The sequence below is a fragment of the Platalea leucorodia genome (assembly GCF_965183815.1).
Source record: "Platalea leucorodia genome assembly, chromosome: 4".
Lineage (NCBI taxonomy): Eukaryota > Metazoa > Chordata > Aves > Pelecaniformes > Threskiornithidae > Platalea > Platalea leucorodia.
The window spans coordinates 31,391,141-31,405,082 of NC_138826.1; the positions used below are offsets into that span (position 1 = coordinate 31,391,141).

At 38.6% G+C, this 13,942-nt stretch overlaps 1 protein-coding gene across 6 annotated transcripts in view; it reads right to left on the reverse strand.

Moving 5' to 3' along the window:
* Positions 1-6,840: 6,840 nt before the first annotated feature.
* SHLD2 (shieldin complex subunit 2) overlaps positions 6,841-13,942 on the reverse strand; it is a 44,337-nt gene continuing 37,235 nt past the window's right edge. For 5 of the 6 annotated variants that reach the window (XM_082310077.1, XM_082310078.1, XM_082310074.1 and 2 more), the window contains 3 exons: positions 12,877-13,111; positions 7,849-7,964; positions 6,841-7,222 (listed from right to left, as the gene is read on the reverse strand). In XM_082310077.1, the coding sequence (XP_082166203.1) occupies positions 7,050-7,222; positions 7,849-7,964; positions 12,877-13,111 (524 nt within the window). In that variant the 3' untranslated portion in view covers positions 6,841-7,049. The remainder of the gene's footprint in view (positions 7,223-7,848; positions 7,965-12,876; positions 13,112-13,942) is intronic. The other variant, XM_082310079.1, reaches the window with a different exon arrangement.

The following is a 13,942-nucleotide window of genomic DNA, read 5'->3' on the forward strand; positions in this document are numbered from 1 at the left end:
GAGTAATGCCAGCATCCCCAACCCCAAAGAGCTGTTTTCAAATTTTACTCCTACAAAACCACTGAAAACCAGTCTAATAGGCAACATGTTTGAGCTGGGAAGGAAAACTACGTAAGCTCTATGATAACTATATTACTACAATAAAGCAATTTTACTAAATACATTATGTCCCTCTATGATTTAAATCATACCAATAAACATTAAAGACCTTGAAAGTAAACTTAAAAATGTTTCAGTTAGGTTTACTAACTTGTGTAGGAAGATGCATGTAATGTACAGTGTCTATTAACAGAAATACCTCTAAGTGGGAAGTAAGTCACCTGCCTGACTTGATGTACAGTACAGTCCAAGTAATAAAACAATGCATTGTACTAATGTGGTCTCTTTTCTTTGCGCTTCTTATACATTAAAGTACCGATGCTTTCAGTTTGTGTGTTCAGTAATTCCAGCTAAAATCATGAAGGAACATATTTAAGTGCACTTACCAATGTACTTGACTTTGCTCAAGGTCATCCAAGTGAAGTAAATGAGAAAGGTCCTTTGTGACTCTTCCTGAACAAGACAGTTATTGCAGTAAAGTGAGAAACATTATTAAATAAGGAGTTATAATACAGTGTTATCAATTGTCACACAATAGAGTAATTTTTTTACCTACTGCCTTTTATAGATCATCCATCTTGTCTTCTGCTTGAGACTTATATCCAGATGAAGGAGGACCTCTCAGCAACTAACAGTCCTTCCTTTCCTCTAAAAAATTTTAAAATTTTACCAAGATACATACCACGGAAAACCCCCATCCAAGAAATACACAAGAAATAGATACAAGATCATAGAAGATATGTCACCTTCCTCAATACTTTCCATTATTGACAAATACAGGAATTTCTAAAGCGCTGCAATAAATCTAGCGTGTAAGTTAATGAAACTACAACCCCATCAAATGACCGTGAGCAGCAATTTACCAGCATTATAGAACAGACACAAATAATGGTTACATTCTTGCTCTAGAGAACAGGATCTTGGAGAAGAGGCCCTACCACTACTCAAGCAGGTTATTTCTTTATATTCCCGTGTGGATCACTCTCTACCTTACCTTCTCTCCCAATTAAAATTATACCTACACTAGTCTTTTAGGAAGCCTAATGATCACTGCCATCTGCACTACTCTATCCTTCCTCTAAGTGAGGAAATGAGAGACCAGATGGGTTTCTTTGATAATTGCTTGCTCCTAGTATAACAGCACATTCTAAAAGCAGCAGCTTGATGAAACTGAAAGGGAGCAAGATGCATTACAGGTGATAAAGGATCAGAAAGCTCCTTCAGAAGAAATCTCTATGGCACAGAAAGTGAAATGGCTTCCTGTTTGAAAGACAGGGAGAAAAGTCTGAAGTACTAAACACAAGGCAGCAGGACCTAGAAATTTTACAGTTACTAAAGTGAAGATAGGAACCAAAGAAACGATAGAATTACGGTAAATTTATTAAAGTTAACATTGAATGATGGTGTCGTGTTAGTAGCTTGGATTTCAAGAAGGAATACTGTTAAACAAGAATCCAAGTGGTGATCTGAAAAATCATGAGAAGAGGATGAAGCACTCAGGTCCAAGTCAGCTGGAGAGACCTAACCCCAGTACACAGAACTTGGCGGTTAGCCACACACAGCTCACCAATCCAGATGGCATGACTTCCACCCAAAGGTATCAAATCATCTGAATGAGACCACACGTTGACAGGATGTAGAACAATCTTTAGGATTTCTCTAATGTAATCGATGTCTGGTTTTCAAGACGCCAGGTGCCCACCAAAGCTGCTGTATCACTCCCCTCCTCAGCTGGACAGGGGAGAGAAAAATATAATGAAAAGCTTGTGGGTCGAGATAAGGAGAGGGAGAGACCACTCACCCATTACTATCACAGGCAAAACAGACTCAACTTGGGGAAAATTAGTTTAATTTATTACCAATCAAATCAGAATAAGGTAATGAGAAAATAAAAACTAAATCTTAAAACACCTTCCCCCCACCCCTCCCTTCTTCCTGGGCTCAACTTCACTCCCTATTTCTCTACCTCCTCCCCACCAGCAGCACAGGGGGATGGGGAATGGGGGTTGCGGTCAGTTCATCAGTTCATCACATTGTCTCTGCCCCTCCTTCCTCCTCAGGGGGAGGACTCCTCACACTCTTCCCCTGCTCCAGCGTGGGGTCCCTTCCACGGGAGACAGCTCTCCACAAACTTCTCCATCGTGAGTCCCTCCCACGGGCTGCAGTTCTTCATGAACTGCTCCAGCGTGGGTCCCTCCCATGGGGTGCGGTCCTTCAGGAACACACTGCTCCAGCACGGGTCCCCCATGGGGTCACAAGTCCTGCCAGCAAACCTGCTCCAGCATGGGCTCCTCTCTACATGGGTCCACAGGTCCTGCCAGGAGCCTGCTCCAGCACGGGCTTCCCATGGGGTCACAGCCTCATTTGGGCATCCACCTGCTCCGGCATGGGGTCCTCCATGGGCTGCGCGTGGATCTCTGCTCCACTGTGGACTTCCACGGGCTGCAGGGGGACAGCCTGCCTCGCCATGGGCTTCACCATGGGCTGCAGGGGAATCTCTGCTCTGGCGCCTGGAGCACCTCCTCCCCTTCCCCAACAGGATGGGTCAGGACAACGTCATCCTGTTTTTGCCAGGCCACATGAAACTAAAGATAAAAAGTGCTTTTACAGTGAGCTGAAACTCAATCATTGCAAGTCTCTTGAATTCTCTTTTTACAAATGTTGTGGTTTAACCCCAGCTGGCAATTAAGCACTAGACAGCCGCTCACTCCCCCCCGGTGGGATGGGGGAGAGAACTGGGAGAGCAGAAGTGAGAAAACTCGTGGGTTGAGATGAAGACAGTTTAATAGGTAAAGCAAAAGCCGTGCACGCAAGCAAAGCAAAACAAGGAATTAATTCACTACTACCCATCAACACTGTTTCCAGCACAAATCTAAAACATAGCCCCATACTAGCTTATGAAAAATTATGAAGAAAATTAACTCTATCCCAGCCAAAACCAGCACATTCTCCACCCCTTATTCTGTACCATTTACATCATGCTCAGGTCTCACACTATCCAATACATCCTCATTAACCACCGCCCCCCCCCTTCCCATCCTTTGATAAAATATACAGATATCATACCCCTAAGTCTATGGACTTCCCCTGTAAAACATCCATAAAATGTCCACAAAATGTCCACTGAGTTCATTTACTCCATGACTTTGGGCTCCATCTCTTATGGAGTTATTGGGCACCAAAGCCAGCTCAGGTCAGGTCACTGGTGCACTTGCACTGCTTCTTGTAAGGCTTCTCCTCCACTGGTTCAGGTGGTTCCTGCTATAGTAATTCCCATAACGTGCAACTCAAACATGAGTTACAACAATTTAAAGGTATTTCCATTAAAATCTCCACCCCTGGCCCCTTTGGACCAGACCATAGGGGTTTAACATTGCAATGAACTCCTCCCCTTGCCTCTGCTTGGACTTATCCATAGACTGCTGTCCCTTAGGGGAGTACTCCAAGTGGAGCCTTACCTATGAGCCACGGTCTCTCCAGGGGTATACCTGCTGTGGCATAGACTTATCCACAGCCACAGTAGGTTTGAGGTGCGCCTGTTCCAGCATCGCCTTCTCCATGGGCCACAATGCCTTCAGAGATGTACCTGCTTCAACATGGCCTTACCCACAGCCACAGTCTCTGCAGAAGTAAAATTGCTCCAACATGGCCTTACCCATGGCTGCAGTCCCTCCAGGGGCGTACCTGCTCTGTTGTGGGCTTATCCATGGCCACACGCTTTGAGGTGCTCCGGTGTGCACAGTCACTAATGCTTCAAGGTATACCTGCTGCAGCATGAACTTATCCACAGGCACAGATACTTTGAGGTGTACCTTCTCCAGTGTGGACTTATCCTTGGGCCACAACCTCTTCAGAGGTGTATGTGCTGTGGCACAGACATAACCATGGCCACAGACACTTCAAGATCTACCTGCTCAGGTATGGGCTCATTCACAGCCACAGATGCTTCAAGGGTGTCCTGCTCCCACATGGACTCATCCACAGGTCACAGTCCCTTCAACTTGAGTTCCAGCCTGTCCAGTACAGCAGCACAGAAACAGCAGCGATGCCCTGGCCATCTGCCAGCCCAGGCGCATGGCCACTGCTGTTATCAAAATGTTCCCAGGCACAGCACAGTAAGATAAGCACTACAGCAGTACAGCAAGCAGCAAAAGCAAAAAACAGCCACTAACAAGCACTAGACTCTAACATACAGTGAGGCAAGCAAGCCCCATGGCAAGCACAGAAGCCTGTCAATTAATAAACAGCAACAGCTACAAATTCGGTCTAGCACATTCCAATCAAAAATGCCATTATCTCAAACCCTTTGAGCCCCACATTGGGTGCCAAAAAGGACTGTCGTGGTTTAACCCCAGCCAGCAACTAAGCACCACACAGCCCCTCGCTCACTCCCCTCACAGTGGAATGGGGGAGAGAATCAGAAAAGTAAAAGTGAGAAAACTCGTGGGTTGACATAAAGACAGTTTAATAGGTAAAGCAAAAGCCACGCACGCAAGCAAAGCAAAACAAGGAATTCATTCACTACTTCCCATCAGCAGGCAGGTGTTCGGCCATCTCCAAGAAAGCAGGGCTCCATCACGCCTAACGGTTACTTGGGAAGACAAATGGCATCACTCTGAACGTCCCCCCCCTTCCTTCTTCTTCCCCCCAGCTTTATACGCTGAGCATGACATCATACTGTATGGAATAGCCCTTTGGTCAGTTGGGGTCACCTGTCCCAGCTGTGTCCCCTCCCAACTTTTGCACCCCCAGCCTCCTCGCTGGTGGGGTGGCGCAAGAAGCAGGAAGGGCCTTGACTCTGTGTAAGCCCTGCTCAGCAGTAACTAAAACGCCCCTGTGTTATCATCAACACTGTTTCCAGCACAAATCCAAACCATAGCCCCATACTAGCTACTATGAAGAAAATTAACTCTATCCCAGCAAAAGCCAGCACACCAAAGCTGTGATTTTCCATATTATCTTTAGCACAATTTATTAAGAGTAGCAAAAGTAAGTTTTCATTCTTAACCATCAGATGAGGACACTACAATTAATCTCTTCTGTAACTGGTTCCTCCCTTGCCCTAGGCTCCATGTTGTAGAAATTATCATTCCTCTACAGAGACTCTGCAGTGTTTCCTTCATATAAGGGGCTACCTAGTTTCTTCTGGAGATTTTGTCCTGCCATTTGCATCTGATTTGCACATCAGTGATGCTAGTGTTGAGAATAGGTTTTGGTGTCACTGTGCTGTCTTTCTTACACTAGTCTCAGGTATCTTGGCAGAGCAGGAAATTGATTTTGCTGGATCAGCATTTCTATGCTTGCTGACAAAACTGTCAGAGACCGTTTCAAAGACAGACAAAAATACTGGGGAATTATTTTATCACAAGATGGCTAGGGCTTAAACCAGAAGACGAAGTTTGCTATGAGAAGCAGAGCTGCACAAACTTGTTTGATCAATAGAATCTGACCAGATTGATCAGTACACAAGTAGCTAAATACAGAAATAAAGTAAGTGACCTTGTGAAACTTCAGCTGAGAATTCATTTCTTCAACGTCATCCAATAATCCTTAGGATTCTCTCTTGCTCCTAGACTGATCAGAAACATTACTATCTTCCCCTTTATTGGTACACAAGAAAACACATGGCTTACACAGCTCTAATTAACCTCATTAAAAACCCAACAGTCCCAAACTGGTTTCACATGAGATACAACAGAATCCAAACTAGCACCAAGAAACATGGTTATTCAATTGTAAGTAGCCACTTCCAAGAAACAGCACATGAAAGCTGTTCAACGGTCATATTACTTGCATTATAATACATTTGACAACTTGATTAATCAAATTCACTTTTGAGAGAACAGCTCTGTGTTTGAAGCCTGAGGATAGCTGAAACAGTGTATGTGGAAACTGATTTCCTAAATGAGAACAGTGCAGGTAAAGATCTGCAAGGATCTAGCCAGACAGCAAATATGATTCATACCCTACAGCTTCTACTAGCCTCAGTAAGAGGCACAATTTATATCAGAGAAAGATATTTATATCAGAAAAATACTGATCAATATATTTAATCACTTTCACAGAGTAACAGTTATGAGATTGTTACTTTATGAAGTCAGGTGCAGTCATCATTTACTCAGTCTTTTACTGACAAAAATCACTATCAGAATACATTAAGAGTTTAAAAAGAATTAAATTAATTTCTAAATCTGATCAAGTTGGGAGAAAATGTTGCAGCCCAGTGTTAAATTGATTAAATTGGCTTAAGGTGATTATTTGCCAGCTTATGCTGGATAAATACTACAACAATAAATACTACAACAATTAAATTATTTAAAGGGTCCATGAAAGAATGCACCAGTTTAAACTGTTTAAAACCTCTTAATTAAATTGGTGCAACAACTTCTAGATACACAAAATTAGATTCAGTGAGACAGTTCTGTTTTACAAGAGAAAACAATGGCAGCAAAATTGCTGAGGGTAAATGGCAGAAATTCTGCTGTTAAAAGAAGGAAAGCAACCACAACAGCAAAACAAGCAAAGACATAACCAAGTTACAGATAATGTATAGGATAAAGATAAACAAAAATCTTATAACTAAAATAATATTACTAAATTGCGGCTGTCTTCCTCTAATCTGCCATATCTGAGAAAAATCCAGTCTCTCAATACTAGTGAACTTTTCTGAGGAGAAAAGGAAAACAAATACCCAGTAAGAGTTTATTAAGATAAAAATATATGTAAAAAAATATACTTTATGACAATTTATCAGTATTACAGCAGCATTATATACTATTAGCAGATATTCCATACCAGTCCTTTTGGGTTTTTTTTGTGTAACTTAAAAGCAAAATCCTTTCTTGTATTTTTAGAAATATTTCCTTCCTGGAGCTAATTCTTTTTTCTTCTGTTTGCCATCTGTGTGTTCCTATGGTCTCCGTTACTCAGTTATTGCAGAGGTCAATGCTTCAAAGATCAGGATGAAAATTTAGCAGATGGAAATCCTTTTGCAAAGGATAGCTGTTTTCATCTAGCACAAAATGGCTCCTAATTTCCAACAAATAGGATGCTTCCGTATCTGCTAGCAGCAAATGACACAAATCTGCTACTACTGTGCTGTAGGTCATATCTGAAGAGGGCACTGCAAAAGACAGAACAATCCAATTTACTCTTTATTTTCGTTATAGCCCCTAACATTCAAGTTCCACCTCCATGAAAGCTACACTGAATTACTAGAAGTGTAGCTCAACATCTGAATAGAAAATTATCTCTTTTTTTAAATAATTTTTTTTAAAAAACAATGTGCTAAGACTGTTTCTCATTAAACTATAACACCTGCGATTCATGTAAAACACCTGTCAAGAAGTCAAAGAGCATGTATCAAGGGAAGCCTGTCTGAAACACCGCTCAGTTATTTACATCATGAAAGCATGTCAGCTATTTCTAAAAATCGCTAAGAGATTCTATTTTGCATATAAGGAATCCATTTAGTTACTGAATACTTAGTTATATAACGTATAATCAATGTTCATACCATCTCACCTTGTTGCTACCTCAAGTCGGAACTTCTGAGTTTGTCAGACAGCAACTGAAGTGTTCTCTTTGAGGTTGGCAGGGGTTTTTTTTGTAAGTCTCATTCAATATGAGCAATCATCATATCTCCTGAACAATCTCATTCCAATTCTAAATTGTCAATAATTAAAAATTTTACTTCTATGATGAACTTTGCTGCCTGTTTCTAATCACAAGTAATTCATGAAACAGTACCTACTAATCTGTTCAGCCAGTCTGCGGGAATATTGAGGAAGATTTTTTCCATCAACTCAGACACCACATGAACATAAATTTCATATCCTTCATCTTCTACTGTCATCAAAGCAGGTCTAGATCAGAAAACAAAAGACTTTCAAAAGTTAGCTGCTATGTTTTTTTGATTGAAGCAAAATTTAGTAATACAATGTAATACTACCCTCCAACATAACACCAAGAACTAGAAAAACTAGAAAATCTCTATGCACTCATCTCTGTCAAACCTGTAGAGTTGGAATAAGTTTGAGATAGATATACTGAATTTACTACTCAACTTCTGAAGTTATCAAGTAAACCTTACTTTCAGACAACTGCAGAAAACAATGCTTTAGTAGTGGTCTTTCACTGGAAGGCAATGAGAACTGCACTGTTATGAAATTAGTGTTATGTCATTTATAGAATCGTTTAGGTTAGAAAAGACCTTTAAGATCATTGAGGCCAACTGTTAACCTAGCACTGCCAAGTCCACCATGGCTTTGAACTTAATATATTTAAAGTATAAATGTTAATATGTAAGTATATGTACCTACAAATATACAAGGGGTACATAAAGATATGAAATACAAAGGAGGGAGACAAGCTTAGGTGTATCACTTGGAATTGTACCATCTCTATCAACATCACCTAATATTTTCTGTCTGAATACACCATGTCATAGCCACTACATAATACCAAGATAGTATCTCTTGTACTCTGGCAAATACCAAATGTTTTCACATACCACTAAACAGGTAAAAATCCCTCCTCTTCCTGGAAACCTTTTTCTACACAGGATAAGGTCAATAGCATTCCTATTAGGTCTGAAATGAACCTGGTTACGGACTGCTGTCCCACAAGCACTGGTCTTTTCAAATTTTGCTGTTTCACAAGATTCAAAAGTAATATTGGATGACAAGCAACTGGTAAGAAGTGATAGTTTTTTTTAGTACAGGTATTCCCCATATTTGAAGTGTTTGTCTTCTTTCCACCCTGTCATTATTGATACCATACCTTTTTTATTGTTCCCCCAAGTAAGTCCTTGCTATTGGGTTTTGCTATGCTTCTGTGAGATGATGATACCTTAGCAGTCCTCTATAGTGACATTCAACAGGTAGTTTCTGCTTGCTTTCAAGTTTCTGAGTGATTTTACTAAGCCTAATCATTTACACAGCTGATGCAGCTTCTACCCAACATACACTCTTTGACTGCCCTGAGACTATATACAATTTGACCTGCAACATCTGCACCATCAGAATCCTCACATGTATTGGAAAACCTGCACTGCTCTGATCAAATCAGGATGCAATGCTCTTATCCTGACCATCCCACAGAAGAAACTAAAATAGTAAACATCAGGACATATCACAATAATGTAAATCCTGGTTATAGCAATATTGGAACAGTACCAAAACAGTATATGTTAAATAAAGTAATACAATAAGGCACAATCATCTTCAGTGCAGAACTTTTCAATGGGAGGTGCTCCGAACAGGATAAAATGGGCTCACTGCAGAGATGGCAGAAATGAAAGAAGGGCAGTCACTTCAAGAGACTAGCAGAGCTGCACTGTCAAATAGGACAGTCAGCCAGTACTTCAGTATATTGACAACTGGAGTGTTATTAATAGATTAATTTAGTTAGCACGATGCAGAATATACCTAACAGCCCTAATTTGAATGCCTGTGAGGCAGGAAGGCAAATGACTGCAAACATGCCACTTTCCCAGGTAGGCAAATCATTTGACTTGCCATCTGTTAATCTAAAAGCTACTGCTAAATTTCATAATCTTAAGTGAAGTGATCAAAAGAGATAAGAGAAGTCCATGCCTGATTATCTGTGAGATTATTTCAAATCTGTTGGTTTAGACAGAAACCAAGGCCCAGACTATTTGTAATCATTAAAGATTGCTGGCTCCCTTCATGAGAGAAAGCTTAGCAACTGTACACTTACATGCTCAGCTTCCCAAATAATTGTGGGCAATTGCTATTTTATCTCTGAAGAAATGTATATTGGTTTAGACAATTTACACTGAAGTACATGAAAGTTATTATGACTTTCAGAAATACTACATTAACATTTTGGAAACAGTATAATTAAATATGCTTGCAGAGAAATATACTAAGAGATGTTGCAAAATTTAAAGCTTTCAAAACCATAGGTAAATACGGTCTACAGATGTAACTCGCAAACCAAATGATGCATCAGGAAAGACTAATTTTGCTTCATTCCTGGTTATCATATGCTGACTGCCTGTTTCTCAGTTCATACTGTGTTCTCAAGGTCATCTAAGTCTTCTTTCAGATAATCTTATTTACTTCAACAAGAGTGAACTGTCATGGTGAGAAAGAAAATTCAACACAGCCTTCAAAACAGAGCCTAGCACTGTTAAAGTTCTTTGCTAGCACCACAGAAAATGCAATTTTGTGATTAACTTTTTTCCTTAAATACCACTGATTTTAATATGGTGAATTTAAGTCATTGTAAAACAGAAACATATTTGAGGATATAACTAAATTTCACTAAAGGCATACATAGTTCTACTAAAATATTCCTTAGAGGCTACTAAGTAAATAGCCTTTAGTACCTGTATACAAAGCTGGTGAAGCATACCAGTGAAATGGGCTTTTCCAATAGTACAGAAGGGTTAGATTCAATCCCTGATGAGTATAAGTATCTAGGAATCTCCTATCTCATTACCGCTACTTTTAAAATGTTCATCTTTTTAAATGACAAACACTCATTGGTATAAACTGAAAAATGAATTACCTGAAAGGAACGCTACCATCATACCAAATTCCAGGGAAAAGGTACTAGGAAACCGAAAGCTTGGGCAAAAACAGATATAAGAAACAAGGACCTATATGTGATGTCTGAAATCTAGGAGATGAGCTCTGAAATACAAAATATTTTTCCTTGTCCTAGTTTTCATGTTTTCTTCTAGCTTGATATTCATATTGTCCTAGCTCAAAAAGAATATGGAAATAGTTACACACATGCACTTATGTAAAATATAAGTTTCTAGGATCTTCTGCCTGGTTATTACTGCTACTATTAAAGTGTTCAGTGTTCTGGGTATCTAACATAGTAAAAAAAGAAAACTATCTAAGCCTATACACATGCATCTATCTTAAGCTTGTGTCTTCAGCACCTGAAGGAAAAGATGAGCTTCATTACTGGACTCCTACATTTTGAAGTAAAAAGATGATAGGGGATGACTTCACTGACCTACAGTATTGAAACCTGAGATTTTAAGGCTATGTAAGTCTCCTAAATACAAAGATCCTGTCATAATATTTATTTTCATATCATAGTGTCTATTTCGTATCTTAAATATTCACACTCTTAAAATATAAAAATTTCTATGTTAGGTTAATAAATTACTACATTCCTTGAATCAAAGCAGCAAATCAAATTCCAGACTAATCCTATGCTTTAAGAAGTCAGCAGTGTTTAGTGTTATTACATTTACTCATACTAAGTAGAAAACAATATGCAGATTTTACTCCCAAGGAGATGCTGGTAGCTATTGCATTGTTAGAAATAGAGTTTACTGAATTTACTACCTCCTTATATTGAGGCATTGAAAACAATCCGAGATAAGGGGACATGAATTAGCAAACTACAGAAAAAAAAAGTAATTTTCTACTACTTGTGCATACAATTTTACAAACAAGACTAACACTAACCATTGACATATCCAGCTGTTGAGTAGCACAATAATGCTAGGACAGCATAATTAGTTAATAAATTAATTTCATTTTAACAAGAAATTTCTTTAGCAAGAGACAGATTTTTCTCCTGTTAAGATGTAAAATATACTAAGTTATCCTACAATACAGAATTTGGAAACACTACCAAGGAGATGCATTCTTACTAAACTAATCAGAGTGAAATTTCAATGCAAAAATGACAGACTTTTCTTTGAAAAATTTGTGCATTTAAGTTCCACATCAAGATGTGTTCACATGCTGAGAATACAAACATTTGAGATCTTTATCATTTTTCTATCACCTTTTGTGTGAGAGTAAATTCAGGTCCTTCAGGACCACAGGAGAGATCATAAACTTATGAAAGAGAGGGGGAACCTTTTCAGTTAAGAAAACTCTTTGCACTTAATCCTCCCTCATAGGAAAGTAAATAGCATATAAACTTAAAGATGCAAGGCTATTTTGCATAGAGGAAAAAGACTGAGTCACTACCTTGTTAGACAAATGGGATTCTAGTATTTAAATCAAAGTCAAGTGAGAAACTATTGTGTATGCAATGATTCCTTAAACTCACTATGAAATAGCTTAGGTATAGTTTTAGAAAGAATTTTGGTAGAAAACGTACGTATTCTAGAATTCTCTTACATCTATGATTGTTTCAGTTAACCTTCTCTACCTACACATCTTTCCAGTCGCTATGATACTTACATTTCAAAAGCCCAAGATAAATTTAAGAATTGAACAATTAGTTAATAATGTTGCTCCTACATCAACTGGATCTGTTTAGTTTATATTCTCTAAGTAAATGTGCATATGCATCCTGTCCCACAGTGCCATCTGCTGATAACTTAGCATTTCTGCTCCCTATGAGAATGTTTATTGAAAACATTTGTTAATATTATTTCCGCAAGGCTAAAATTGATTAATCAGTTTAAAAATATGGTTGTGCGTTCACATGATTTCAAACTTAGGCCGAAACAAGACACTCAAGGAGTTTTCCTTTGGTCCTCAAGCCTCTACTCCATCTTAGCTTACTGATGCAGTACTGGGTAAACCTCGTTACTGTATGATGTAGTATTCAAAGAAATTAAAAAGTTAGACTTAAACAAAGAATATCACCTATAAATAATGGCAATATAATACAGCAATTCAAGAATGGCTCCTTGAAAATTCATTAGAAAAACAGGAATTGCTAACCACACCTTAAAAATAGAATTTTATATATGGGGGAACTTAAAATGGAGAAAGCCGTCATTTACTTCCCTAATAGTACACATCACTTCAGTTTTATTTTGTTTACCTGTAGAATGTTTTTACTTTGTTGTATGGCAAACATCTAATACATTGCTTGTAGATCATGTTCTCATCTGCCTGTAGTTCCAAACCACACTTAGCACAACCTGAATACGTAATCATAGGCAGAGAAGCCAAAATACACTCCAGTGAAGTGTCAGCACAGAAGATGAGTTGCTTGTACTGACCACTTGAAATGGTAAACTTCAGTTCTAAGATACGGGCTTTCACTTGAACCACTCCTACAAAAAAAAAAAAAAAAAAAAAACACAAAACAAAACAAAAAAAAACCCAAAAAAAACCCCAAACCAATTTCAATTAAATCTGTATTCAGTTTTATTTATAACCGAAAGCAACAATTACAGCTGCTTCAAAACCAAAACCATTATCAATAAAACTTCATTATTTTTTTTTCCTTTAGTAGCACATGCTCATATTTTTCAAGATTATTACAAAAAATCATTTTAGAGATGATTAAATAATATTTAACCAAAAGGATTTTTCATAAAAATGTATAAAAGTACTACATTTTTAGGTACTATCGTGGTAGATTCCAATATAGAACAGCCTGAATAAGAAGTCAAGAGATTACAATTGTGCAAATAATTTCCAATTGCTTTTCTTCCACACTAGTTCAGAGACACTGAAAAGCATAGCTTTAACAACTTAGCTTTCCACCATTTATACATAAACTAGAGTTAAATGCTGCAATACCAACTTTATTTAGTTACCACTTAATGTGTAACACCAACCTTAGCAATCTTCTAGGTTTACCTGGGAGGGGTGACTGTTTGTGTAAAGTGTATTCTTTGTTCTTTTGTAAGAAGATTTCAATAGCAGTAGCTATTTTACTCTTGCTTTAGAGAATTCCAGTTTTGGAGAAATACTATTCAACAAACTTCCAGTGACTAATCACATCATTACTAGGCTGGTTGGTGTGGACAACAAAAGGCAGCGTTCCTCCCTATGTTCCAAAGCTATCTTTGTATCGTACCCCATACCACACACCACACCTATCTCATCTCTGGGCTTACTGAACGAAGGCTGCATTCACAGTTTGACTGGGTACTGAA